We start from the raw sequence: 21,152 nt of genomic DNA on the forward strand, positions 1-21,152 counted from the left end.
AACTTTTCAAACAGTGTGTCAGCCAAACAACACTTCTCCACGGTCAGCGCCAGTGGGCACAGCCTGCCCTGCCTCAAACACCCTCCCCAGCGCACAAGGCTCACTTTCCTCTCCAGATGTTTTGTATTCCTTCACAATTCTTTTTATGATCATAGGAAAATAGCCTCCAAGTTTAGCTCCTATTATGATTGTTTTCCTAATACGATTTTGATGATTTCTTGGTATTATTAACATCTACTCTAAGTAAAAGATTGCTCATTCCTCAAAGGCAAATTTGTTTATTTAATTTCTGCGTTTCCTCCAGTACTTACCGCACGCTGGGTTCTTTGTAGCTGCCCTATAACATCTGTTAGCTGCCATATAAAGAGAGGTACTAAGAAAGAACAGCCGGCCTCAGCCATTTGGAAGTGTGCAAACCATGTTATTGTGGGTAAGAGAACAGCCCGGCCAAAGGATTCTTCTCACTTTGCCTGTCACTTGTTCCAGCCTCTTGTCAAATTACCCCGTGGACACTAGGGGGTGCTATTGCACAATTTTCCTGGCCTTGAAGCCTTCCCTCAAGGCATTAAAAAAAATTCCTCTTATTTTCCTTAGAGAGTCTTATTGTTTTTAACTTCTTCTCATAGGTCCAGTTTTCCTGGATCAAATGGCTTTTGTGACTTACGTTCTTAAGTTTTATGAATTAAAAAATTATTTTAAAGCTTATAGTTAATATCCCTATCACCAGTATTTCCCTTGAGCTTGGTATTCAAGAATTATTCTAGGCATGTGAAAAGTCCAGCAATAAAAGCTTTTTATTGTTTCTTTAAAACGATCTTTTAATATATTTTCCATGGCAGGTGAAATTGGCAAAGATGAATACTTTAAAAATAGCTGTGGTAACAGTAACATGAAAAACCAAAGTAATAGTAAGGAAACCTCTACAAGAACACTGTTCTTGGCAGGCGTGTGTGGTGTGTGCCTGTGTTCATAGCAAGTGACAGGGACTGGGAGGGTGAGTGATCTGGCCACAAGACCATGTTTTCCTGAAGATGTTTGAGTCACTGGTATAAACTTTACCAAAAGTTAGCTAACTTCCTAACTGAAATTTTGCTCCATTAATAATGGCTTTGTCAATGTCCTGAGTGAAAACCACCAAATAACCGCCCCAGATGTTATTTGTAGAAAAAAGAGCAACCAGTAGAATTATCTAAGCAGACATCGAGAATAAAAAGCTCCCCAAAGGCTCAATCTTGTTATTAATCTGAGGCTAGAAATCCCGTGGTTTTCAAGTTGAACAGGGCAAGCCTGGGGCGGAGGACCAAACCTGATATAAGCTCAGCTGTCCGAGCCACTCCCCGGCCCCCGCCCGGGCATTCCGGTTGTGCAGGGAAGGATGTGAGCACTGTCACGCCGTCACAAGCAAAGAGCAGAGCCTCACCTGATGGTAACCAGGGTAGTCCAAGTTGCCTGGGAGTGGGAACCCTGGGGCCAGAGACAGTTCTCCCTCTAACATTTCCGGTTTAATGAATTCCTCCAGATAGGTTCTGCAGAGTCTTCTGTCCCAGTCGTCTGTGATATGGCCTCCGTACATGATCTCACCAAACAGGTAGCGCAAGTCATCGTAGGGGACCTGAGGGACGGGGGCGGGACAGAAAGGGTGACCTCCACACAGGCGTGGGGCTGGCCCGACGCGTGGGCGGTGCACGAGCTGCCAGATGGGACATTTCTCGAGATTAGAAGCAACATCTTACTGGTCTTCACGCTCTCTCACAGAGATGCCCTCCCTCTTTCCTGGTCATTAGCTGTGACAATCTGCGAAGTCAGACCCTACTAGAAGCCCTTTAAATAGGTGAATGTCAAAGGGAGAAAAGTGAGGACCAGGACACTTTTCTAATTTTCTGTCATTAATTATAGGATTAATTAACTGTCTCCTAGGAAAGTCTGGAGTGAACAGTGCACAGGTTCACTGGTCTGACACCTTGGGAGGGAAGCCACTTGGGGAAAGCCAGCAAGTGAAGGGACAGTGTGTGTGGGGGGCGGGCTTTCTCGGGACGTCTGGGCCAATTCATTTCCCCACCAGGAAGAGACGATGGCCCCGCTGAGGCCGTGTTTGGCCCAGGAACTAAAATAACCTTGATGGTGTGAAATTCCCTTGATTGGAAAAGCATCCGTTATTATTATAAGTTTTCTTTGAAAAGGGGACATCAGACAGAGAAGAAAGGAGATGGGGTTTCTTCTCAACTTTGGCAGGACCATTCCTGAGTGAGGGGCTGTGTGCCCCGAGAGGAGGTCTGCACCTTTGACTGGTTAAATGGGGAACTTAGGTGAGTGTGGGGTCTCTTCCCGCTGATTGGCAGCCCACCTGCCACGCTGCGAGCATGCAGGGGTGGTCTGGGGGGCCCTGGGACAAACTCTCATGGGCTGACTCACACGTGACAGGGGTCACTAGCTTGCTTTCCTGAGCTTCCTTGCTCTGACCTCATCGTTGTACTGATCCCAGCCTCGGGCTGGTCCTGGGGTTGGCACTTCCTCATCCCCCTTGTGCAGAGTGGCACACGCTCCCCTCCCTCTGTGGGTGACACCACATCGTCCTTCTGAGAGGTGGCCCTCCTGACCTCCTCCCGGCTGGTCCCTGAATGTCTGTTTCTTTTACCTTGGCGTTGGCCTCCAAGAAGTTGTAGAGGACATTCACGGAGATGGTGAGGTCCCCAGTGTTAAAGGGGTAGGAGCGATTCCACCCCTGGGGCCCAAACTTTCGTCTTTCTGCCACCACGGCGTGAAAGTAACAAAGAGCAAAGAGGATGCTCTTAAACTCCGTCTCCCGGGAGCACATCTCCAGAGTGTCCTGAAAGGAAAGCATCGCTTCCGATGTTGACACGCGGTTTCCCCTACACGGGGCAGGCGAGCGCGGGGTGACAATTGGGGTTCACGCTGGGGAAAGTGACTGTATACCCTAGCCAGGCTTTGAGCTACTGTGAGACTACAGCTTGCACTGAGGCTAGGCTTGGGGCCAGGGCTTGAGGGGAACTCGCAGAGGTTTAGAATTTGATTCACGTTATAACGGGGTTCGGTTTATGGCTCAAGTTTGGGCATATAGATGCGCTAATCAGGTTCCCTAGCACAGCTAATAGAGAACAAGGCCACGGGAATGTCATGTTTGTTATATTACTTTCATGGAGCACTGGGAGGTGGGTGGGGACTCCCACAGCATCAGCTCTGAGATCTTCCCTTCTTGCGAGGCTTTCCTCGCCCCTCATGGAAGCTTAGTGGGTGTGCTTACTGCCTATTTGACGGGGAGCTGCAGAAACGAGGGAGGACGGGAACTAGAGTCACAGGGATCCAGGGTGTGCTGTGCTCTTCCGCGTCCCCACTGCACCTCCGAACCTGGGCAGGGGCGGCCAGACACGAGCTGAGGAAACAAGGGTCCCCCGGGGGTCCTGGCTGCAGAGCACGATGCCAGGGAAAGGATGTGGTGCATGGGGAAGGGATGAAAGAAGGGACAGAGGGAAGGAAAGAGGATCAGGGGATGGTTCAGAGGCAGACAATGGAGCTGTGCTTGGCGGGTGTTCAGGGGCTGGTGACGGTGGGGAGAAGGAAAGCTTGCGTTCTGAAGGGATGATGGGAAAGGAACCCCTGGACTCTTTGGAATTAAAAATAATTTCCTCTGAGTGAGATTTTCTCTGTTCAGGATAGGGCAAGATGTTGCGGCTGGAGCCCCAGAGAGGAACTCTCAAAGCTCACGCAAATTGCACTGGGTTCAGTCCTGGCATTTCTTCTGGGACTTGGTTTTAGACTCGCTCACACGAATGAGAGCGCCAGAGGAAATAGGGCAGGGTGAGCTCCTAGGGCATCTGACTTTTCCACGGAGAACCCATGACAGAGTCTCTCTCTCTTTCTCTCTCTGCGTATGGGGGGTGCTTATACTGCTTTTGTTGGTGTCATGCTTGCCACAAAGGCACGGATGTGAAAGGTCAGAGGTGGTGCAGAGGACAAGGCCAGTGCCTTGTGCAAGCAAGAATTTGAGAACTGCTTTCTGCATAGAGCTGTTCTCTACAGACATGCAGGATGCTTCGTTTGTTACTTCTTGCACATTTGAAAAAATCGAGTCCTGCTGAAAAACGCACAAAGACAAGAAATCATATGTTAAGATGCCAAAACCGGCTGACAGTGGCACACTCAAACACAAGTCAGGATAAAATAATCATCCCCGAACAGCACAGCTTTCAGGGAAGCAGGGATTAAAAAGAGCTCCGTTCTGCAATTTGTCCTTTAAATGGCTGCGACGGGCTCTGAAGGAGCGGGGCGAGTGTGGGGTGTTCCACAGGCTGTCGTCCCAGGGCATGTGTACGGGAGAACGGGGCGGTTCAAACTCTCACGGACAGTGAATATGCTCTTGAGTTCATCTCTCTTTCTTAGAACAAGGTGCCGAACGTGGTCATGAATGGTGAAAGAACCAACCAAGGCAGGGACAGAATAGCCAGGAAAAGCCATCAGCTCTTGGGATGTATTTCCCAGTTACCCAGTGACCAAGATCCGGCATCAGGCTTGCAAGGAGATAAGCCCAAGAATGACGGCCCAGGAGGACGCTGAGAAGATGAAGCCAGCTGTGGCTATAGATGATAATAATCCTACTGGGGCCCCATATTAACCATTAGGAGACACGGCATGTGTGGCATTTGCTCCTGTCCTTCCAAGGCAGAAGAGCCGAGAACGGTGTCCCCTGGAGCCTTTAATAGAGCCAACTGCCTGCATCCTAATGCCTTTTTTTCAACTTTTAATTTTAAAATTGTGGTAAAATAATATACAACTTAGGATCTTCACCATTTCTAAGTGCACAGTTCAGCGGCATTATGTGTACTCACATTATTGTGCAACCCAATGGCTTTTAAAGGCAGAAATGTCTGCTTGAAACCAGCTACAGCTTCCTGTAAAGAAGGCTGTAGATTTAAAACTTAAGAATGTATGTTTTCCCCACCTGGAATATGAAACCTAGAAAATGGAGAAGTGTTGGCCTCTGGTACAGAGCACCTAGGAGTTTAGTCAAGGCCGATTGGAGGAGGCCTGGAAGGAAGGAAGATGGCCTTGGACAAGAGCCAGCCCCACCTTCCACCCCACAATGGGGTATTCTTTGGCAGAAACTTCCAGCTAAAATATCCTGAGTCTCCTGGGAATGTCCACCCATTCTCTGTTCCAGATGACACGTGGGTTTTGGAGTTGGGTTGGGAAGGGGTGTGGAAAAGGTGACTGGACGTGTTTTGCTTCTCAAATCTTTGTAGAAGCTTCCCTTTCCAAGCTGGGCTGTGCGAGTCCTACCCTGTGAGGGTATCATGCAGTCAGTAAAATCTTCGGAGACTCTGGCTGCCACGTGCTCTTCATCTAAGTTTAAACCAGGCCTCAAAGGTTTTTGTTGGGCTAATGGGCACAGCTTCCTGTTGGATGGCTTGTTTCAAGTTACCTAGGTGACCCACCTGGGACTTGGGAGTTTTAGCACCAGCTCCGTGAAACCAGAGACCCATTGGTGCTATTAAAAGGTGACTGCAGACAGGAAAATCTCGCCAACCACTTCTAGAACCTGCCCCTAGGATTCCGCCAAGGCCTGGTGTGGTGGGTGGATTTTAAGGTGATCCCCTGGGCCCCCACCCTCCTGATATTCATGCCTTTGTGTACTCCCCTCCTCGGGAAGGTGGAACTCCCATGGGAGAAGCAACAAGAAACGGGACCTTCCTGAGAAGACCGAAGAGGCCTGAGTTGCAGAGCTTGCTGGTGCCACCTCGAATAGGTAGTCAGCCACCCTGGGTATGGACTTGGCCACAAATAAACACTCCACAACACAAGTCTTAGAATTCCCAGTGGTGAAATTTCCAAGGAACATAGCCGCCTGAATTTGAATTCTGTGCTTTGATATTCTGGGTCTCTCTGGAGCGGAGGGTTCTCAACTTGCCTGTGCATTAAGCTTACCTGTGGAGCTTGTTAAAACACAGGTTCCTAGGTGCCACCCCAGAGTTTCAGATTCAGCAGGTCTCAGGTGGTGCCTGAGAATTTGCATTTTTAACATGTTCCCAGGTGATGCAGGTGCCGCTGGTCTATGGGTCACACTTGGAGAATCTAACACGTAGTGACATCTCAAGTCCAATTCCCAACGGTCTCACACCTGGATTATTTGAACCCTTGATACTCAAGATTCATGCACATGTCAAGTGATGTCATCCCCCTGCACCTGAAGATAGCATGCTTAGCTAATCAGCACGGGGCCCAGTAGTAGGTTTTCAGTAACGTGGCCTTCTCTATCTTGGAATATTAGTTAACTGTAGACTTGGAGAAAGTTCTCCCATTCTTCTTGCCAAAGAAAAGCCCTAAGTGTGACCCCTGCCACCAGTGTGCCTGGCAATGGAGAGTGGGGTTGTCCTGAGTGGGCACCGGCTGGAGGTCATTCGCAGAGGGAATGTGTTTCGCTCCTGCTGGCATTGCCCCCTAGCCCAGCAGCACCCCAGTGCCCCCTGAGTTGCACGCTCTTCTCCCACCCAGTTTGTGTCTGCTCTCTTGCAGGAGGGACACTCTTTCCCCTCCCTCTCAGGGCAGTACCTGCGTGAAGTTGTCCAGGGCCTTGTGCAGGTTGGCATGCATGCCCGTGGGGGGCTCGTTGGTGATCTTAATGGAGTTCTCCAGGATGCCCTGCGGGATGATGTGGCCCTCGGGGGAGGGTGCCGGCTCCGCACTGATGAAGACCCTGAACTCCGGGTGGCTGTTCTCACTGTGCTCTTCCAGCTTCTTCTCCAGGGTGCTGAGCCACTTGGCCACCAGGTGGATGTTCTGGTGGGAAGGGAAGACCCCCATGTAGGCATCTGCTTAGCTCTGTTAGCAGTAATCAGTTATCAGGAAGGCAGCTAGAGGGGGAGCCTGGTCTTAGCATCAAATAATTTTTTAAAAATCATGATAAGATAGATGTAACATAAAATTTACCATCTCAACCCCTTTTGAGCATATGGTTCAATAGCATTACACGTAGTCAGGTGATTGTGCAACCCAGCGCTTTTTAAGGGCAGAAATGTCTTAAATCACATCACAGAGTCTTGCAATCAAGCTTTATCCCTTGATATCCTAAGTTTTTCCAGCTAGTGTTCTTGATTGTGCATGCGAATCACTGGAAGGGCTTATTAAAATGCAGATTCTTTTGCTCCCCCAACCCCAGAATTTCAGATTTGGCAGGTCTACGTTGAAGCCTGAAAATTTGCATTTCTAACAAGTTCCCACAATTTCAGAATCTAACACGTGGTTAAATCCCAAGTCCAATTCCCTATGCCCTGACACTTAGATTGTTTGAACTCTTGACAGTCAAAACTGGGCCTATGGACCAGCATTGCTGGCATTACCTAGGAGCTAGTTAGAAATGCAGAATCTTAGATCCTACCCAGACTTCCCGAATCAGCACATTTTAACGAGATCCTTGGGCAGTAATTCGTATGCACGTTAAAATTTGAAAGGCACTGATTTAAATTCCTTCTAGCTAGCTTTCCTGAGTTGTCTCTCCTCCTCTCCAAACCATTCTGCTAATTGTTGCCAAACTTATCTTCCTAAAACACACTGAGTCAATGCTGTTCAAAGACGACAAAGCCTCTCTTCTCCAATCCCAAATTTCTCTGTCTGGTCTTTGAGCCTTTCTCCGTCCCCCAAACCTGATTCCTATCTGTCTGTCTACATATCGAATCCTACATTTATTTCTCAGCATTAATTTGCAGAATGCACCTTTCACTTTAGTGAGGATAGTCACTTGGATTCATTGCAATGTGTTTCATTATAGTGGATAGATAAAAGCTCCTTGGTAAATATTTGAGGAAGTAGGCATGCAGAGCCTTAACTACACAGATCAGCACTAAGCACAATACTTGGACCACAGCAATTTGTTCTCTGAGTGCTGTTTTCTCTTCTGTATAAAGAGAAATAATAATAATGTTTGCCATACTTATTTCACAGGGTTGCTGCAAATAACCAAAGGTAGTGGATTTGAAAGGGCTTTGTATATTGCCAAATGCAATGTAAGATCAGTAGTTGTTGAGATGAAAATTTGCTAAATTAAGGAATTCACTTACAATCACTCTATTGGAAAAGAGAGTTTAGTAGGCTACCTAGAGATAGCTGGCATCGCCAGCAACCCACAAATGAGTAATTTGGCCGCTTCTGCTTCTTCAGGAATTCCAACTTCTGCCACTGGGCAGGGCAGGCTGGGAGATAGAACCCTGGGTTGGATTCAGAGATCCCTGAGGCTGCCTCCCTGGGTTTATGGGCCAGGATATGGCAGGGCCTGGGAAACCCACCAACAGCCCCTGCAGACAGGAAGGAGGAGGGGAAAGAGTAGCTTTGTTCTCTCACCCAGGTCCTGAGAAGCCAGTTTTCCCAAGAGACAATCCCTAGCTCATCTGGGCTAGGGTCCTCAAGCGGTATTTCCCAAAGTGTGCCATGGGATGTTAATAGATGTTAGGTCCATGAAGAAGGTCTGTGTTCAACTAAATTTGGGAGGTACTGGATTGAATGAGATTTCTATATGATTAACCTATGAATGTACTGAAAATCTTCTTTTTTTTAAGATATGAGTCTATCACCCATATCACTCGCTCTAGCACCCAGGCTGGAGTACAGTGGCTCGATCATAGATCACTGCAACCTGCAACTCCTGGGCTCAAGTGATCCTCCTGCCCCAGTTTGCTGAGTAGCCGGGACCACAGGTGTGAGCCAGTGTGCCCGGCTGAAAATCTTCCTGAGAGGGATTTGTGTGCAGGGTTTTCCAAAGTTTGAAAGATGAGCTTGTTAATGGTTTTTCCTATTTTTCCAGTGAATCTCTCAGGTTTATAGGCTGGGAAATACTGTTCCGTGGGATTCTGGTCCAGTCTAGTTCAGTAAACCAGGGAATTCTTAGAACCAGCGTAGCTAGGATTCCTAACAGAGATGTTACAAACCAGCAAGAGTCTTTTTTTTCTGTTAGCATTTTACAGTTGGGACAGATTATATCTATTCAACACTCAAATGTTTCCTTGGGTTGGGGGAGAGGCAGGCACCCAGGGTTTTCATTATCATTTCCCTTGGAAATGCCCAATCGTCAGGGATTAAAGAGGGATTTCTGAGTTCAGTATTTGAGAGCTCCCAGCAGCCACATCTGCGCCAGATTCGGGTGCCCTGGGCAGCCGGTGGGTGCTGGAGGATGGGCTCGTTGGAGGCAGCACAGTCTCAGAAACAGACGGGACCTCCAGGCTGAGCAGCTGGCTTCCCCAGGCGCTAGTGCCCTGAAGGGGTCTCTTGGCAAGTCAGCCTGTGCTGATCTGAGTGGGAGGAAGCAGGGACCCCAGCTGTCATCATCTTTCTCCTGAGATTCCTGCTGCTTCTGGAAAAGGAGTCCCAGGGAGTGGCAGAGTCCTCAGTCGCTAGACTCCGAATAAATAACAAAACAATTAAGGGTGAAGCCCCGAGATGTGGTGCCGAGAGTGACTTGGGAGACAGAGGGGGTCTTGGCAATGGAAGTCAGGATGGGACGGGAGTGACTGGCTTTTGCATTTATGCTTTCTTTCTTTAATTTCTTCACTGATTCTTTCACCCACCAGGCTTTGGTTTTGGTGTTTACTATGTTCAAGGCAGTGGGCTGGGCGGTAAAAGGTAAACAAGGAGTATCTGTTTTCGTAAGGAAATTTAGCGAACAGTGCAGTCCTATAACAAACCCTGTCAACACAGCCATGGAGCTGTAATAGAGGTGACTGTAGCATATTCTGCTCCAGCATCCACACATGTTGTATAAAAAAGGATTAAGAGGACAGGCCATGATGGAAGAGAGGCAGCCTTTCCCCTTGTAACTGTCTGACGAAATTGCTAGTACTAGGGGTTCCAGATTTCCAAACACCAGTGTGAACTCCCAGCAAATAGGCTATGGTTGTTTGCACATTCTAGTCACATGTGTAACGAAGGGCCTATGACACATAGCACAGTATAAAGGGACAACAGAGGAAGTTTCCACAAAGTTCACAGGAAAGAATCTGGCTGCCATGGCCTTCGATTAAATACCAGCTTGCTGCACGTGCACAGGATCGGGAATCTGCTCCCTTTTGTGAGCAGAGCTATGGAGACTAGAGAGAGCAGCGGAGCAGGTGAGGCGGGAGAAGAAGAGGTATTAGAGGTGGTGCAGGGAGGAGAGCATGTGCATGGGGAGAACTGGAAGGAGAAGAGATCGGGACGTGAAGGGGACAGGGGCGTGGAAGGACAGGTGGCTGTGAAGGCAAGAGTGGACTGAGAAGCCCAGAGACAGCGGGATGAAGCCCAGCAGGCACGGGGACAAGAATGACCAGCTCAGGGCAGAGAGGCATACCTGCAAAATGACCCAGTGCCCTTTCTTGGCAGCGAGGTCCAGCGCAGCCTCTGCCACTACCTCCTGTCCTTGCCCCAGAGACACATTGTGAAAGTTCCGATTGTTGAAGGTATATCCAAGTTTTTTTCCTAAAAGGAGGGTGCAGTTGTTATTTTTTCTTGCGTCTGATGATCTGTGTTGTTTAACATTCATAAGGAAATTCATACCCTCCTGTCAGCCATCACACAGGCATGCCTGAACCCATCTCCCAATCCTCAGAGATGTCAGTGCTTCCAGCTTTTTGTTCCCAAACGAAAACGAAACACTTGTTCAGACCAAGATCGCTTCACTCCTCCCTCCTCACTTAATCTCCAAGAATGGGCGGAGGTGCTGATGTTCTGACCAGCTCTCATTTGAGGACCGGACATTGGCCCGCTCTCCTGGAGAGTGCTGATGTGAAAAGGGTCACAGAGTAGCAAGCATGTGGCTGTGGTCCCTTCTGGCTTGCTTTGTCCTCGGAGTAGACACTGGGTCTTCCCTGGAGCTTTACTGGAAGGTGCAGTCGGAGCGGGCAGCATTCAGGTAGTTCTGGCTTCATGTGCTTTACTCCCTATTAATCTCCGCTCTCGTTCCCCACACAGAGGCAAGTGTGACCTCATCATTTTGCAAGAGTTGGAGTGAAGAGAGGAAAGATACAAGACAGGAAGCGGCTTGGTTGGTTACGTGTGAACATCCTGTTGGATGGATCCTCATAAAGTTGCAGGTGTTGCAAATGGACTAAGGGAACAACCACAGAAACACAAACGTCACAGCCACACCGTCCAAGCAAGGGCAAAGCCCACAAGCTTCTCTCCAAGCCCAAGGAAAACAACACAAAGAAACGCCCTTCAGATAGAGGACCAATTCTGCTTAGACATTAGCTATTAACTCAATCCCATAACGTTTAGAGAAATCATATAATATTCTTTAGATAAAAGGATCATAAAAATGTATATATAACATCATGAAGATATCCTCAAGCAATTTTTCTAGGAAGGTGAAGTAGATGAGAAAAAAAAAGAGGAGAAATTAAAAAAGAAAAACAGAACAAAAGCCTGTACTTTAAACAAATTAGTTTCAGAGGAACTAAAACCGAAGAATGAACTTTGATTCTTGCACAGAACAGTTTTGAAAAATACCATTACTATTCGATATTTCTTTTAAATATTAAAAAATATATATAGACTCTTGTTCAAATGCATAGAACAAAGCAAGATGATGACTTTTTACAGTGAGAAATAGTTATTATAGATTTAGCTGAGATGAACCCAAGAAACACCTTTATTAAACTCCATAAATCCTAGCTGGCAATAAATTTGATGTCAGCTTTGGAACTGGGGAGATAAACAACTTATTCCAGAGAAAATACCAGGATAAAAGGTGCTGGGATTATTAGATGGCTTCTGTGACATTTCGGCTCACGAAGGAGCCTATTATTTTCTTTATTAGCAAGAGAAGGATACAGGAAAGGAGGCGCTTAAGAAAGATGGGTTTGAAAACTGCGGACTGGCAGGATCATCGGGAGCAGAGCCCAGTGCCGCTGAGCCCGCTAGGATCAGCCTGCATTAACGGGGCTGGAGGCATGACAGTGGGGCCAGCAAGAAAGAAATGGGTTTTGGAAACATTGAGAAGGAGAAAAATGGGTAGGATTCTCGCTGTCTGAACACCCAGCCAAAGACGACCGCATCGCATGAGAGCCTCAGGGCTTGCTGAGGTCACCTGGCAGAGTCCTGCCATCTGCGACCTTGAGGCTCTCAATGTAGCTTGCTGGGAACTGAGCAAGGCCCTCTGGCCAGCTAAGTTCTCCCGGGAGTTCACTTTAGTTTTGTGCTATGGCTTCCGTGCCTTCGCCCCACTGCCTTTCTGACCTTGCTTCCAACTCTCCATATGCGGGTGTCACCCAGAACTGTGCCCCACTGTAAACCTCTCCTAACATCTTCATGGTGAGCTTCATCAGCCTCCAGGCTCTTGCAGGACACTGCAACTCCTGGGGTCCTCTCTCTAGCTCCATGCACCTGTGGTATTTGGAGGAAGGGGAGCATTTTTCTAGGGTTCTCTTGCTACTTGCAGGCTCTTTCTTCCCCACCCTCATATAAAGACCCTTCCTCATTGAAGCACTTGACACCTGGCTATATTACCTATGAACTTTTATGTTCTCTGCCTTCAATCAACTTCTCAGTGAGACTCACTGTTTCAGGGGCTTTGGAGCTTGGTTCCTGTTGCATCATTGTCCTGGTAAGCTTTAATGTCAGTATGGATGACTCAGACGCAGCCAGCCTCATGCTTCCTCATCCTCCTCATCTTCAAAGAGCTTAACGCCCATCCATTTCCGCTACTGACTTCCGATGGCTGCACCCAGGGCTTTGACGTGTCTGAGATCTGTCCCATGTCTGGAACGTTATTCTCTCCTGTCCGCCCATGACTGTCACTTCCCACTTCCCAAATTATTCCCTCTCTCACTCCCTCCCCACCTCAGATTCTGCTCCAGTGAAATATCTAGTCCTTTGGCTCCTCCACTTTTTTCAATCTTCTCCTTTACCTCCCCTTTTGTTTTAATGTAGATTCAGTAATCCTTAATTGGAAGCATGATCTTACAAAATCCTCAACTCCATTGCCTCTGCCACTTCTGCACTATCCGACTTTTGTAAAACCCCAGCTCTGAGTCCAAGCATTAATAAAAGAGAAAAGTAATACATTTCGGTGAATTCTCAACCTGAGTGCTGTTGCTCACTTTTTCCGTGTGTCCAGAAGTCAGCTACAGTACCCTACGCCTGTGTCCTTAAGCCTCCTAATGGCCCCCACCCTCTGACTCTCCGGTTCCCTGAGGAAACACATGTCCTCTGGTAGAAACTCCCCCATTTTACTGCCACGTTATCTGCACATCCCCCCTTACTGTCCTCCCCTCTGCTCTCCCTCTGTCTGCTCTCTAAATCCCATCTCTTTTTGTATCTTCAACCTTTTTATATATCTCTGTTCATTCTCCTGCTCCCTGGCACACGAATCAATGAACATCTCTCATAGCAAAAAAAAAAATATTCCATTAATCTTGAAGCCACTCACTAAACACTCTACTTGCCCCAGCCTGACCAACTTTTAATTGCCTCCTAAGGAAAAGCAAATGGAACCAGGACGAATGAAAAAGGGACTCAAAGCAAAGAATGCACCATCTGGCTGCAGAGACACTCAACTGAAAACCACTTCTTTGGACACGCCCGGCAGCTGGCCTCCCAGCACCTAAGCGAGCTCGTGGTTCTGACCAGAACGCTGGGAAGGGAAACGGGAGGCGGCAGAAGGCAAAGGTGGAAAAATCTTTCTGATCACTAGGTGGAAATAACAGAATTCATTTTGTCAAAGCCAGGTAATTGGACAAGAAGGGTGAAGACCACCAAGATCCCGCCGCAGACAAGTGAAAGAAAGACTGGAGCAGATGCCTGCGCGAGGGCAGGAAGGCGAGGGCTAAAGAGGAAGCTGTGCTTTGAAAGGATGTGACAAAAAGCTGTGATGGAAGGGACAAACTGCGCTGCCTCAAAGCACAGACGAACCGTCATCATCATCGGAACGCCGTGTGGTGCCACTGTGCTGTGCAACGTGACCGCAGCGCTGACTTTCCAAAGCCTTTTCACTTCTGAGATGTCACTGTCATCCTCACAGCCACCCAAGGGGGTAGGTGTCATGGGTGACTGAAAACAAGGAAGAAGTAGATGAAGCAAAAGCCAAAAGCCAAAATAAATGTGCATGAGGAAGTGTGGCTCATTTGGGAAGAAGGTGATGAGCAAAGAGAGAAGGGGGTACGATGACAGCACTGTCACAGGATTGATCAGAGGAGGCAGGAAGGAAGCAGTGAGGGTGGATGGTGGTAGGTTTCACGTTAGAACAGAGGCCAAGAGAAATGGAAGGAGTTTCCCCTCCACTTCCCTTTCTTCCTCCTCCTCCTCCTCCATCATAATCATTGAGGGAGGAAAATCCTGGAGGAGACTGGGAAGCACAAAAATGCCAGAAAAGTGTAGGTTCCTAATCAAGGGAATTATTAATTATTAATTGACCAATGGATGAGCTTCAGGGGCTTAGGGAACTCCCACAATCATATTCAGAATTTTGTTTGGTGTGGGTACATGCGTTTTTTTTGGGGGGGTGGGGTGGAGTGAGGACAAGGGAACAAATCCTCAGTCTGACTCTCAGGGTTTTTTTTTTTTTTTTTTGAGACAGAGTTTCACTTTGTTGCCCAGGCTAGAGTGAGTGCTGTGGCGTCAGCCTAGCTCACAGCAACCTCAAACTCCTGGGCTTAAGCGATCCTCCTGCCTCAGCCTCCCAAGTAGTTGGGACTACAGGCATGAGCCACCATGCCCGGCTAATTTTTTGTATATATATTTTTAGTTGTCCAGATAATTTTTATTTCTATTTTTAGTAGAGACAGAGGTCTCGCTCAGGCTGGTCTCGAACTCCTGACCTCTAGTGATCCACCCGCCTTGGCCTCCCAGAGGGCTAGGATTACAGGCATGAGCCACCGCGCCTGGCCACTCTCAGGGTTTTAAAGCCCTACCCAATATCAAGAACTGTTATGTTGAAACAAAGGAACAGAGAACATGCATCAAATACCCAAAGATGGGAAAGGATTCCAAGCTTTTTAAGCATCCAAATGGAGGAAAACAGTGAATTGTCTGAGAAACAGACTGCACAAGCAACGAGACAGTAAGTTTAGCTAACACACTGAGGCTGGGGACATAGAGGAGAGTGTTTAGCTCAGCCACATGGATTCCAAATGTGAGACTAGGAGCCCATCAGCCAAGCTGATTGGATTCAAGATGTGGGACCTATGGATGTCACCGCAATATATGTTCTAAATGGGTGAATTAGAAAATAAACCAAAGCATCAGGGAGGCAGGGAGGAAGGAAGAGAGAGAGAAAGAGACACAGGTGCCTAAGTATCTCTAGTTGATGAACAGCAATATTGCTTCTGGTAAGGAAATATCTGTTAAGATTCAGCCAAGGACAGGCTCGAGGTAATGTATTCAGAGACAAATAACCAATATAGATCAAGCGGGGGTTAGTTTGCCTGAGATGACAGGAAGCTTCAAATGACATGATGGAATAGTTGGAGGTCAACTGGCTAAGAACAGTAGGAAATTGCTCATAAACAGGGTATATAAAAGCTTCCAAAAGGGAAAATACTGAATGAAAATGAAGAAACTAGATTTATCAATATGAAAGGAGCAATGCCTCCAGGGGACAACGGAAGGAACACAGAACTCTATAAAGAGTGAAAGTCAGGAATGATTTAGCCATGGCCACAGTTCTGACGACATTCATTCATTCGTTCATTCGTTTGTTAATTCACTCAACAAATATTTACTGAGCACGTTCTCTGTGCCGGTTACACTGTTAGATGCTGGTAAGAAAATGATGAGCAAGATGACATGGTCCCTGACCTCAAGGATGTTAGTGACAGCAGGCAGGCACACATAAGCTACAAATATAAAAGGATGATTAAATTAGAGTTGTATTAAATGCTCCAGAGCAAACATATAGGTGCTGTAAGAACACATCACGGGGCACCAAGTGGTTTTACAGGGAGGAGGCTGGGAGTGACTGACACCTGCAGGGTGAGTAGGCAATAGATGGTTGAAAATATTTCAGACAAAAAGAAGCATTTGCGCAAATGGCTCTAGTGTGACTGGGGATCCAAAAGGGCTGCTGCCCACTTGGGAGGCCCACCCAGACCTCCCTGAAAATGTTGATATGTTTGAAAAATGGATTTTAGCAAAAGTAAAAACTTTTGTGCTTTGAAGAATATCATTAAGAAAGTGGACAAAAAAACCACAGAACGGGAGAAAATATTTGCAAATCATATATCTGATAAGGAACTTGTATCCAGAATATATAAATAGTTCTTATAACTCACAAAGGCAAATAACCCAATTTTAAAAATGAGCAAAGAATTTGAGTAAACATTTCTCCCAAGAAGATATATAAATGTCCTTAGAAGCACATAAAAAGATGCTAAACATCATTTGGGAAATGCAAATCCAAACCACAAGGAGCTACCACGTCCTACTCACTACGGTGGCTATAATTAAAAGACGGACAATAGCAAATATTGACAAAGATGTGCAGAAATTGGGACTTGCATATTGTGGGTAGGAATGCAGAATGGTTCAGCTATTTTGGAAAACAGTTTGGCAGTTCCTCAAAGAGTTAGACATAAAGTTACCATGTGACCCAGCAGTTCTACCCCTAGGTATATACTCAAGAGAACTGAAAACAAAAGTTCACACAAAAACTTGCACAGGGATGGTCGTGGCAGGGGCATTCACAGCAGCCAAAAGATGAAACAGCCTCCGTGTCCATCAACTGAGGAATGGAGAAACCAAGTGTGGTATCGCCAACCAATGGACTATAATCCAGACGTAAAAAGGAATACAGTTCTGATACATGCAATGGCATGGTTAAACTTTGAAAACATGATGCTAAGTGAAAGAAGCTATCACAAGAAAGCACATTCTATACGATTTCATGTATCTGAAATGTCCAGAGTAGTCAAATATTTAGAGACAGAAAGTAAGCTGACGGCTGACTAGGGCTGCGGAGGTTGTGGGATGCAATGGGGAGTGATTGCTAGTAGAGATACGGTTTCTTTTAGGGGAAACAACATTTTTCTAAAATTAGAATATTGTGACGGTTGCACAGCCTTGTGAATATCCCAAAATACTTTGAATTGCACACTTTGAATGGGTGAATTGTATGGGTGGTGAATTACATCTCTCTGAAACTGCTGAAAAATTTGGGAGAAAGAGGCGTGTCTTAGTGAGCAGTAGTGTGTCTTGTTTGCATGGGGGGATTTTAATTGATGGAGGTGGCTGAGTGATGACACAGAGGGGCAAATGCCACTGAAAGAAGACTTATTACTTATGTTTCCTGAGGGCAACCAGTTTAGGACTGGCTAATTTGAATAATTCTGGTGGGTTTTGGGGCAATGGGACTATCCCTACGTGCCTGCTACGAGGCACTGGGTTGATTTAGGCCAGGGGGACTGCTGGCTTGGTGTGTGAGTTAGATAAAGGAATGGTTGGGAGTGCAGACTCTGGGTGGTCAGGTAGCATGTGAAAGGCATGCTCCCAGCTGAGCCTTTTGCTATCTCTAAGAATTGGCTGGCTTTGGGAGGAGCAGTGTAGCTCAGTCAGTGAAGCCACTAATGCCAAAACCTCAAGGCTATAGTCAACAATAATATATTACATAGTTTTAAATAGCCAGAAGGAGGATATTAGACATTCCCAACACAACGAAGTGATAAGTGTTTAGATGATGGATATGCTAATTATTCTGCTCTGATCACTACACAGCATATGCATCACATCATCACTATGCACCTGGTATGTCCAATTACTGTCTGTCAATTAAACAAAAAGAATACAGAAAATAAGAAAGTACAGTTGACCCTTGAAAAACACAGGTTTGAACTGTGCGGGTCCACTTATACACAGATTTTTTTCCAACCAAACTCAGATAAAAGAATACAGTAGTGGCCGGGCGCGGTGGCTCACGCCTGTAATCCTAGCACTCTGGGAGGCCGAGGCGGGTGGATCGCTCAAGGTCAGGAGTTCGAGACCAGCCTGAGCAAGAGTGAGACCCCGTCTCTACTAAAAAAATAGAAAGAAATTATCTGGCCAACTAAAATATATATAGCAAAAATTAGCCGGGCATGGTGGCGCATGACTGTAGTCCCAGCTACTCGGGAGGCTGAGGCAGTAGGATCGCTTAAGCCCAGGAGTTTGAGGTTGCTGTGAGCTAGGCTGATGCCACGGCACTCACTCTAGCCCGGGCAAAAAAAGTGAAACGCTGTCTCAAAAAAAAAAAAAAAGAATACAGTAGTATTGGAGAGATGCGAAACCCATGTATACAGAGGGCTGACTTTTCGTATACACAGGGCCCACTGTGGGACTTGAGTATGCGAAGATTTTGGTATATGCAGGGGTCCTGCAACCAATACGCCATGTATAAGGGGGACAACTGTATAGTCAATCCATTTGGCTCTGTGATGCATGGCTACCAGACAGAAACATACAGAATCCAAGACCACACAGATACAACACAGTGGTCTTTTTCATATCGAGAATTGATGCTGTACATAAAATTGCTAAGTTCAAAAATAGCGATATAAAATTATTAGTAAGAAAAAGAGATGTCACTCTCAAGATGACTAAATTCAGAAATTCAGACAAAAACATAGGCCTGGGAAGTGGGGCTGAGTGTAGGAAGCGCTGGAGCTGGGGACTGTTGCTTTTCATTTTAAATTCTTCTTTGTATCTTGTTTATATAGACTGTTAAAAATTGCCAGTGCTGTCTCTGTTGCAAGTCATCACGGTGGGGTATTGGGAAAAGTTTTCCATTAGCAATAATCAAGTCTTGGATAAACCCCATTGGCTATGCCATTGCTCAGAGCTGCTTCTTTATTATTGATTCTTTTAAAAAATTATGAGCAGGTGTTACTTGCATTTTTTAGGAGACTATGAAAATGCACATTAATTAGTGAATAAGATAATTCTTTTCATTATACACTTCTTATCCATTCTTTAGGGCCAAGTTAGCTTTATCTTACCTCCCCCAAAGCACAAAGCATATGCTGTATTTTCCATTCATTCCATAATGAATAATACAATGACCGCCCATGGATTTGTATTACACAGTCTGAATTATTTATTATAAACAACTTGTTTTATAAAAACCTGTTGGTTATTCATTTAACTTTGCAAAATGTCAAAGCATTGCCAGTTTTATAGTTTTGATGAGCCACTCATTTGCTTATTCCTTCATTAAATATATTTCATACATATTATGTGTGTATACATATATTTACTGAGGGCCCATCACATGAAAGACACAGTGCAAGGGGAAGCAGTGGGGGGCACTAAGTGAAAAAGACACGCGATTCCCAAGGACTTCTCACTCATAGTAAGACACAGCAGTTGCTAGACAATGCCAATGTGGCACACATAAAGACAGGGTGCTCTGGGAGCACATGGGAGGGAAACCTAGCACCTTGGCATTCAAGAGGGGCTCCCTGGAGGTGGTGACATTGAAGTTGGTATCCGAAGGATGAGTAGAGGCTACCCTGGTGGTGGGGATGCAGGAGTGGAAACAGCCTGTTTTAGAGAATGGAAAGTCATTAAATGTGATGGCTGCAGTGCAGGGTGGGAGAGAGAGAAGCAGGGAAATGCAGTAGACAGAAAAACTGGCGCCAAAAGATGTCCACGCCCGAGTCCCTGGAGCCTGTGAGTATGTTACTTTACATGGCAAAAAGGACTCTACAGGCGCGATTAAAGCAATCATTCTGAGATTCGGGGATTATCCTGGATTATATGGGTGGCTCAGTGTAATCGCCAAGGGTCCTTATAAGGAAAAGAGACCCACTTGTGACTTCTGACCTCCAGAATGGTAAGATTTTAAATTTCCATTGTTTTAAGCCTCCGACTTTGTGGTAATTGGTTACGGCAGCTGTAGGAAACTAATCAGGAATAGGGGAGGACAAGGGACATAAAACCATTTTAAGGAGTTTGGACTTTGAAAGGACTGTACTAGCATTTCAGAAAGATTGCTCTGGCTAGGGTGTGGGGCACGGCTGAGGTGGCCTGGAGGGGACCAGGCCTCCTGGTGACACTGTTGCTGTGGATTCTGCCTCACATAGCTCAGAGTGGTCGTTCCTCTCTCTGGCAGGTGATCTTCTGCTTTTGCTCAGCAATGGCCCTGACTTCTGTATGTTGCACATGGTGGGTATTACGCGATGACCCTTGAATTTAGAAAAGAGAGACCGATAGATCCAGAGAACTACAGGGCAGGGGGCTGGTGCAGCCTCGGCTCCACGAGGGGGCCTTTCTCACCTTGACTCTCCACATCCTTCAGGGGGTCCACCCCGGGAGACAGTATAAAAAACATGGGCGTGGCTGGCCCTGATTCTTCAAATGAGGCAGCAAAATCCAATGCTCTTCCCACCACGTATTTGCTTCCCAACTTCTCCTCAACAAAATCTCTGCCAGAAAAAAAAGTCCATATATATTTATATATGTCCATCAATTGCAAAATTGATATACATTTGAGAAATGGAGGCCTATAGAAATGAAGGTTGTGCTCAAGGTCAGGGGCTAAAGCAGTTACAGAGCTAGGACTGGCTCCAAGTTCACTACTTATTGAGTCAAAACTTAGCAACAGGTGCTGCCAGTTGCCAGGCTGCTCACCTGGATCCAGGCTCCTGAACGCCATCCTCCCGGGCCATCACTGCCTCCCTCCCGGGAGCCGGGGGTCTTTTCACATCACCCCATCAGCCAGGAGAGTGTCAGGGCCGCTGACTTCTGAAAGCTTATAGGCAGCTAAATCCTCCATACTCAATATCCCTGCTGTCTCCTAGCCCTGCCCACCTGTTCCCTTCCAAAGTAGCTCATTTTATGCCAAACAGATCCTCACAGCTGTGACCACTTACTGAATGTCTGCCCCAACTCCCGGCCTCAACTGAGACTTCCACTTTCCCTCAAGGACACTCTTTTCCCTGTAGCCTTCTCAGCTGGGCTCATTCTCCTGCACCTGACATACCTCAGGGCTGGCAGGTGGGACTGGGGTCCTTCTCACTGCCCACTGCTGTTTTCAAGCCATTCCCTTTCCACTCTCGCAGCACCTTTGAGGCTCATGTCCCCAGGCTGTGTCACTACGACCCCTGCACATCCATGTCATCTACTGCCCCCTTGGTCACTCTGTTCATTCACTGACTTTCTCTCCTTCAGCCGGGGTGACAGCAACATCCGTGTGGACAATCCTCTAGATT

At 46.7% G+C, this 21,152-nt stretch overlaps 1 protein-coding gene and 1 non-coding gene across 3 annotated transcripts in view; both read right to left on the minus strand.

Annotated features, from left to right (window-relative positions):
- The window catches only part of DNAH9 (dynein axonemal heavy chain 9), a 313,352-nt gene that overhangs the window by 25,811 nt on the left and 266,389 nt on the right, over nucleotides 1-21,152 (minus strand). For both annotated transcript variants that reach the window (XM_045527160.1, XM_045527159.1), the window contains 5 exons: nucleotides 20,218-20,366; nucleotides 10,328-10,455; nucleotides 6,565-6,792; nucleotides 2,636-2,827; nucleotides 1,421-1,612 (listed from right to left, as the gene is read on the minus strand). In XM_045527160.1, coding sequence (XP_045383116.1) covers nucleotides 1,421-1,612; nucleotides 2,636-2,827; nucleotides 6,565-6,792; nucleotides 10,328-10,455; nucleotides 20,218-20,366 — 889 coding nt within the window. The remainder of the gene's footprint in view (nucleotides 1-1,420; nucleotides 1,613-2,635; nucleotides 2,828-6,564; nucleotides 6,793-10,327; nucleotides 10,456-20,217; nucleotides 20,367-21,152) is intronic.
- Nucleotides 18,650-18,783, minus strand: LOC123621308. Its single transcript, XR_006729047.1, has one exon. It is a non-coding gene; the product is annotated as a U4 spliceosomal RNA (small nuclear RNA).

The sequence above is a fragment of the Lemur catta genome, chromosome 15, assembly GCF_020740605.2.
Source record: "Lemur catta isolate mLemCat1 chromosome 15, mLemCat1.pri, whole genome shotgun sequence".
NCBI lineage: Eukaryota > Metazoa > Chordata > Mammalia > Primates > Lemuridae > Lemur > Lemur catta.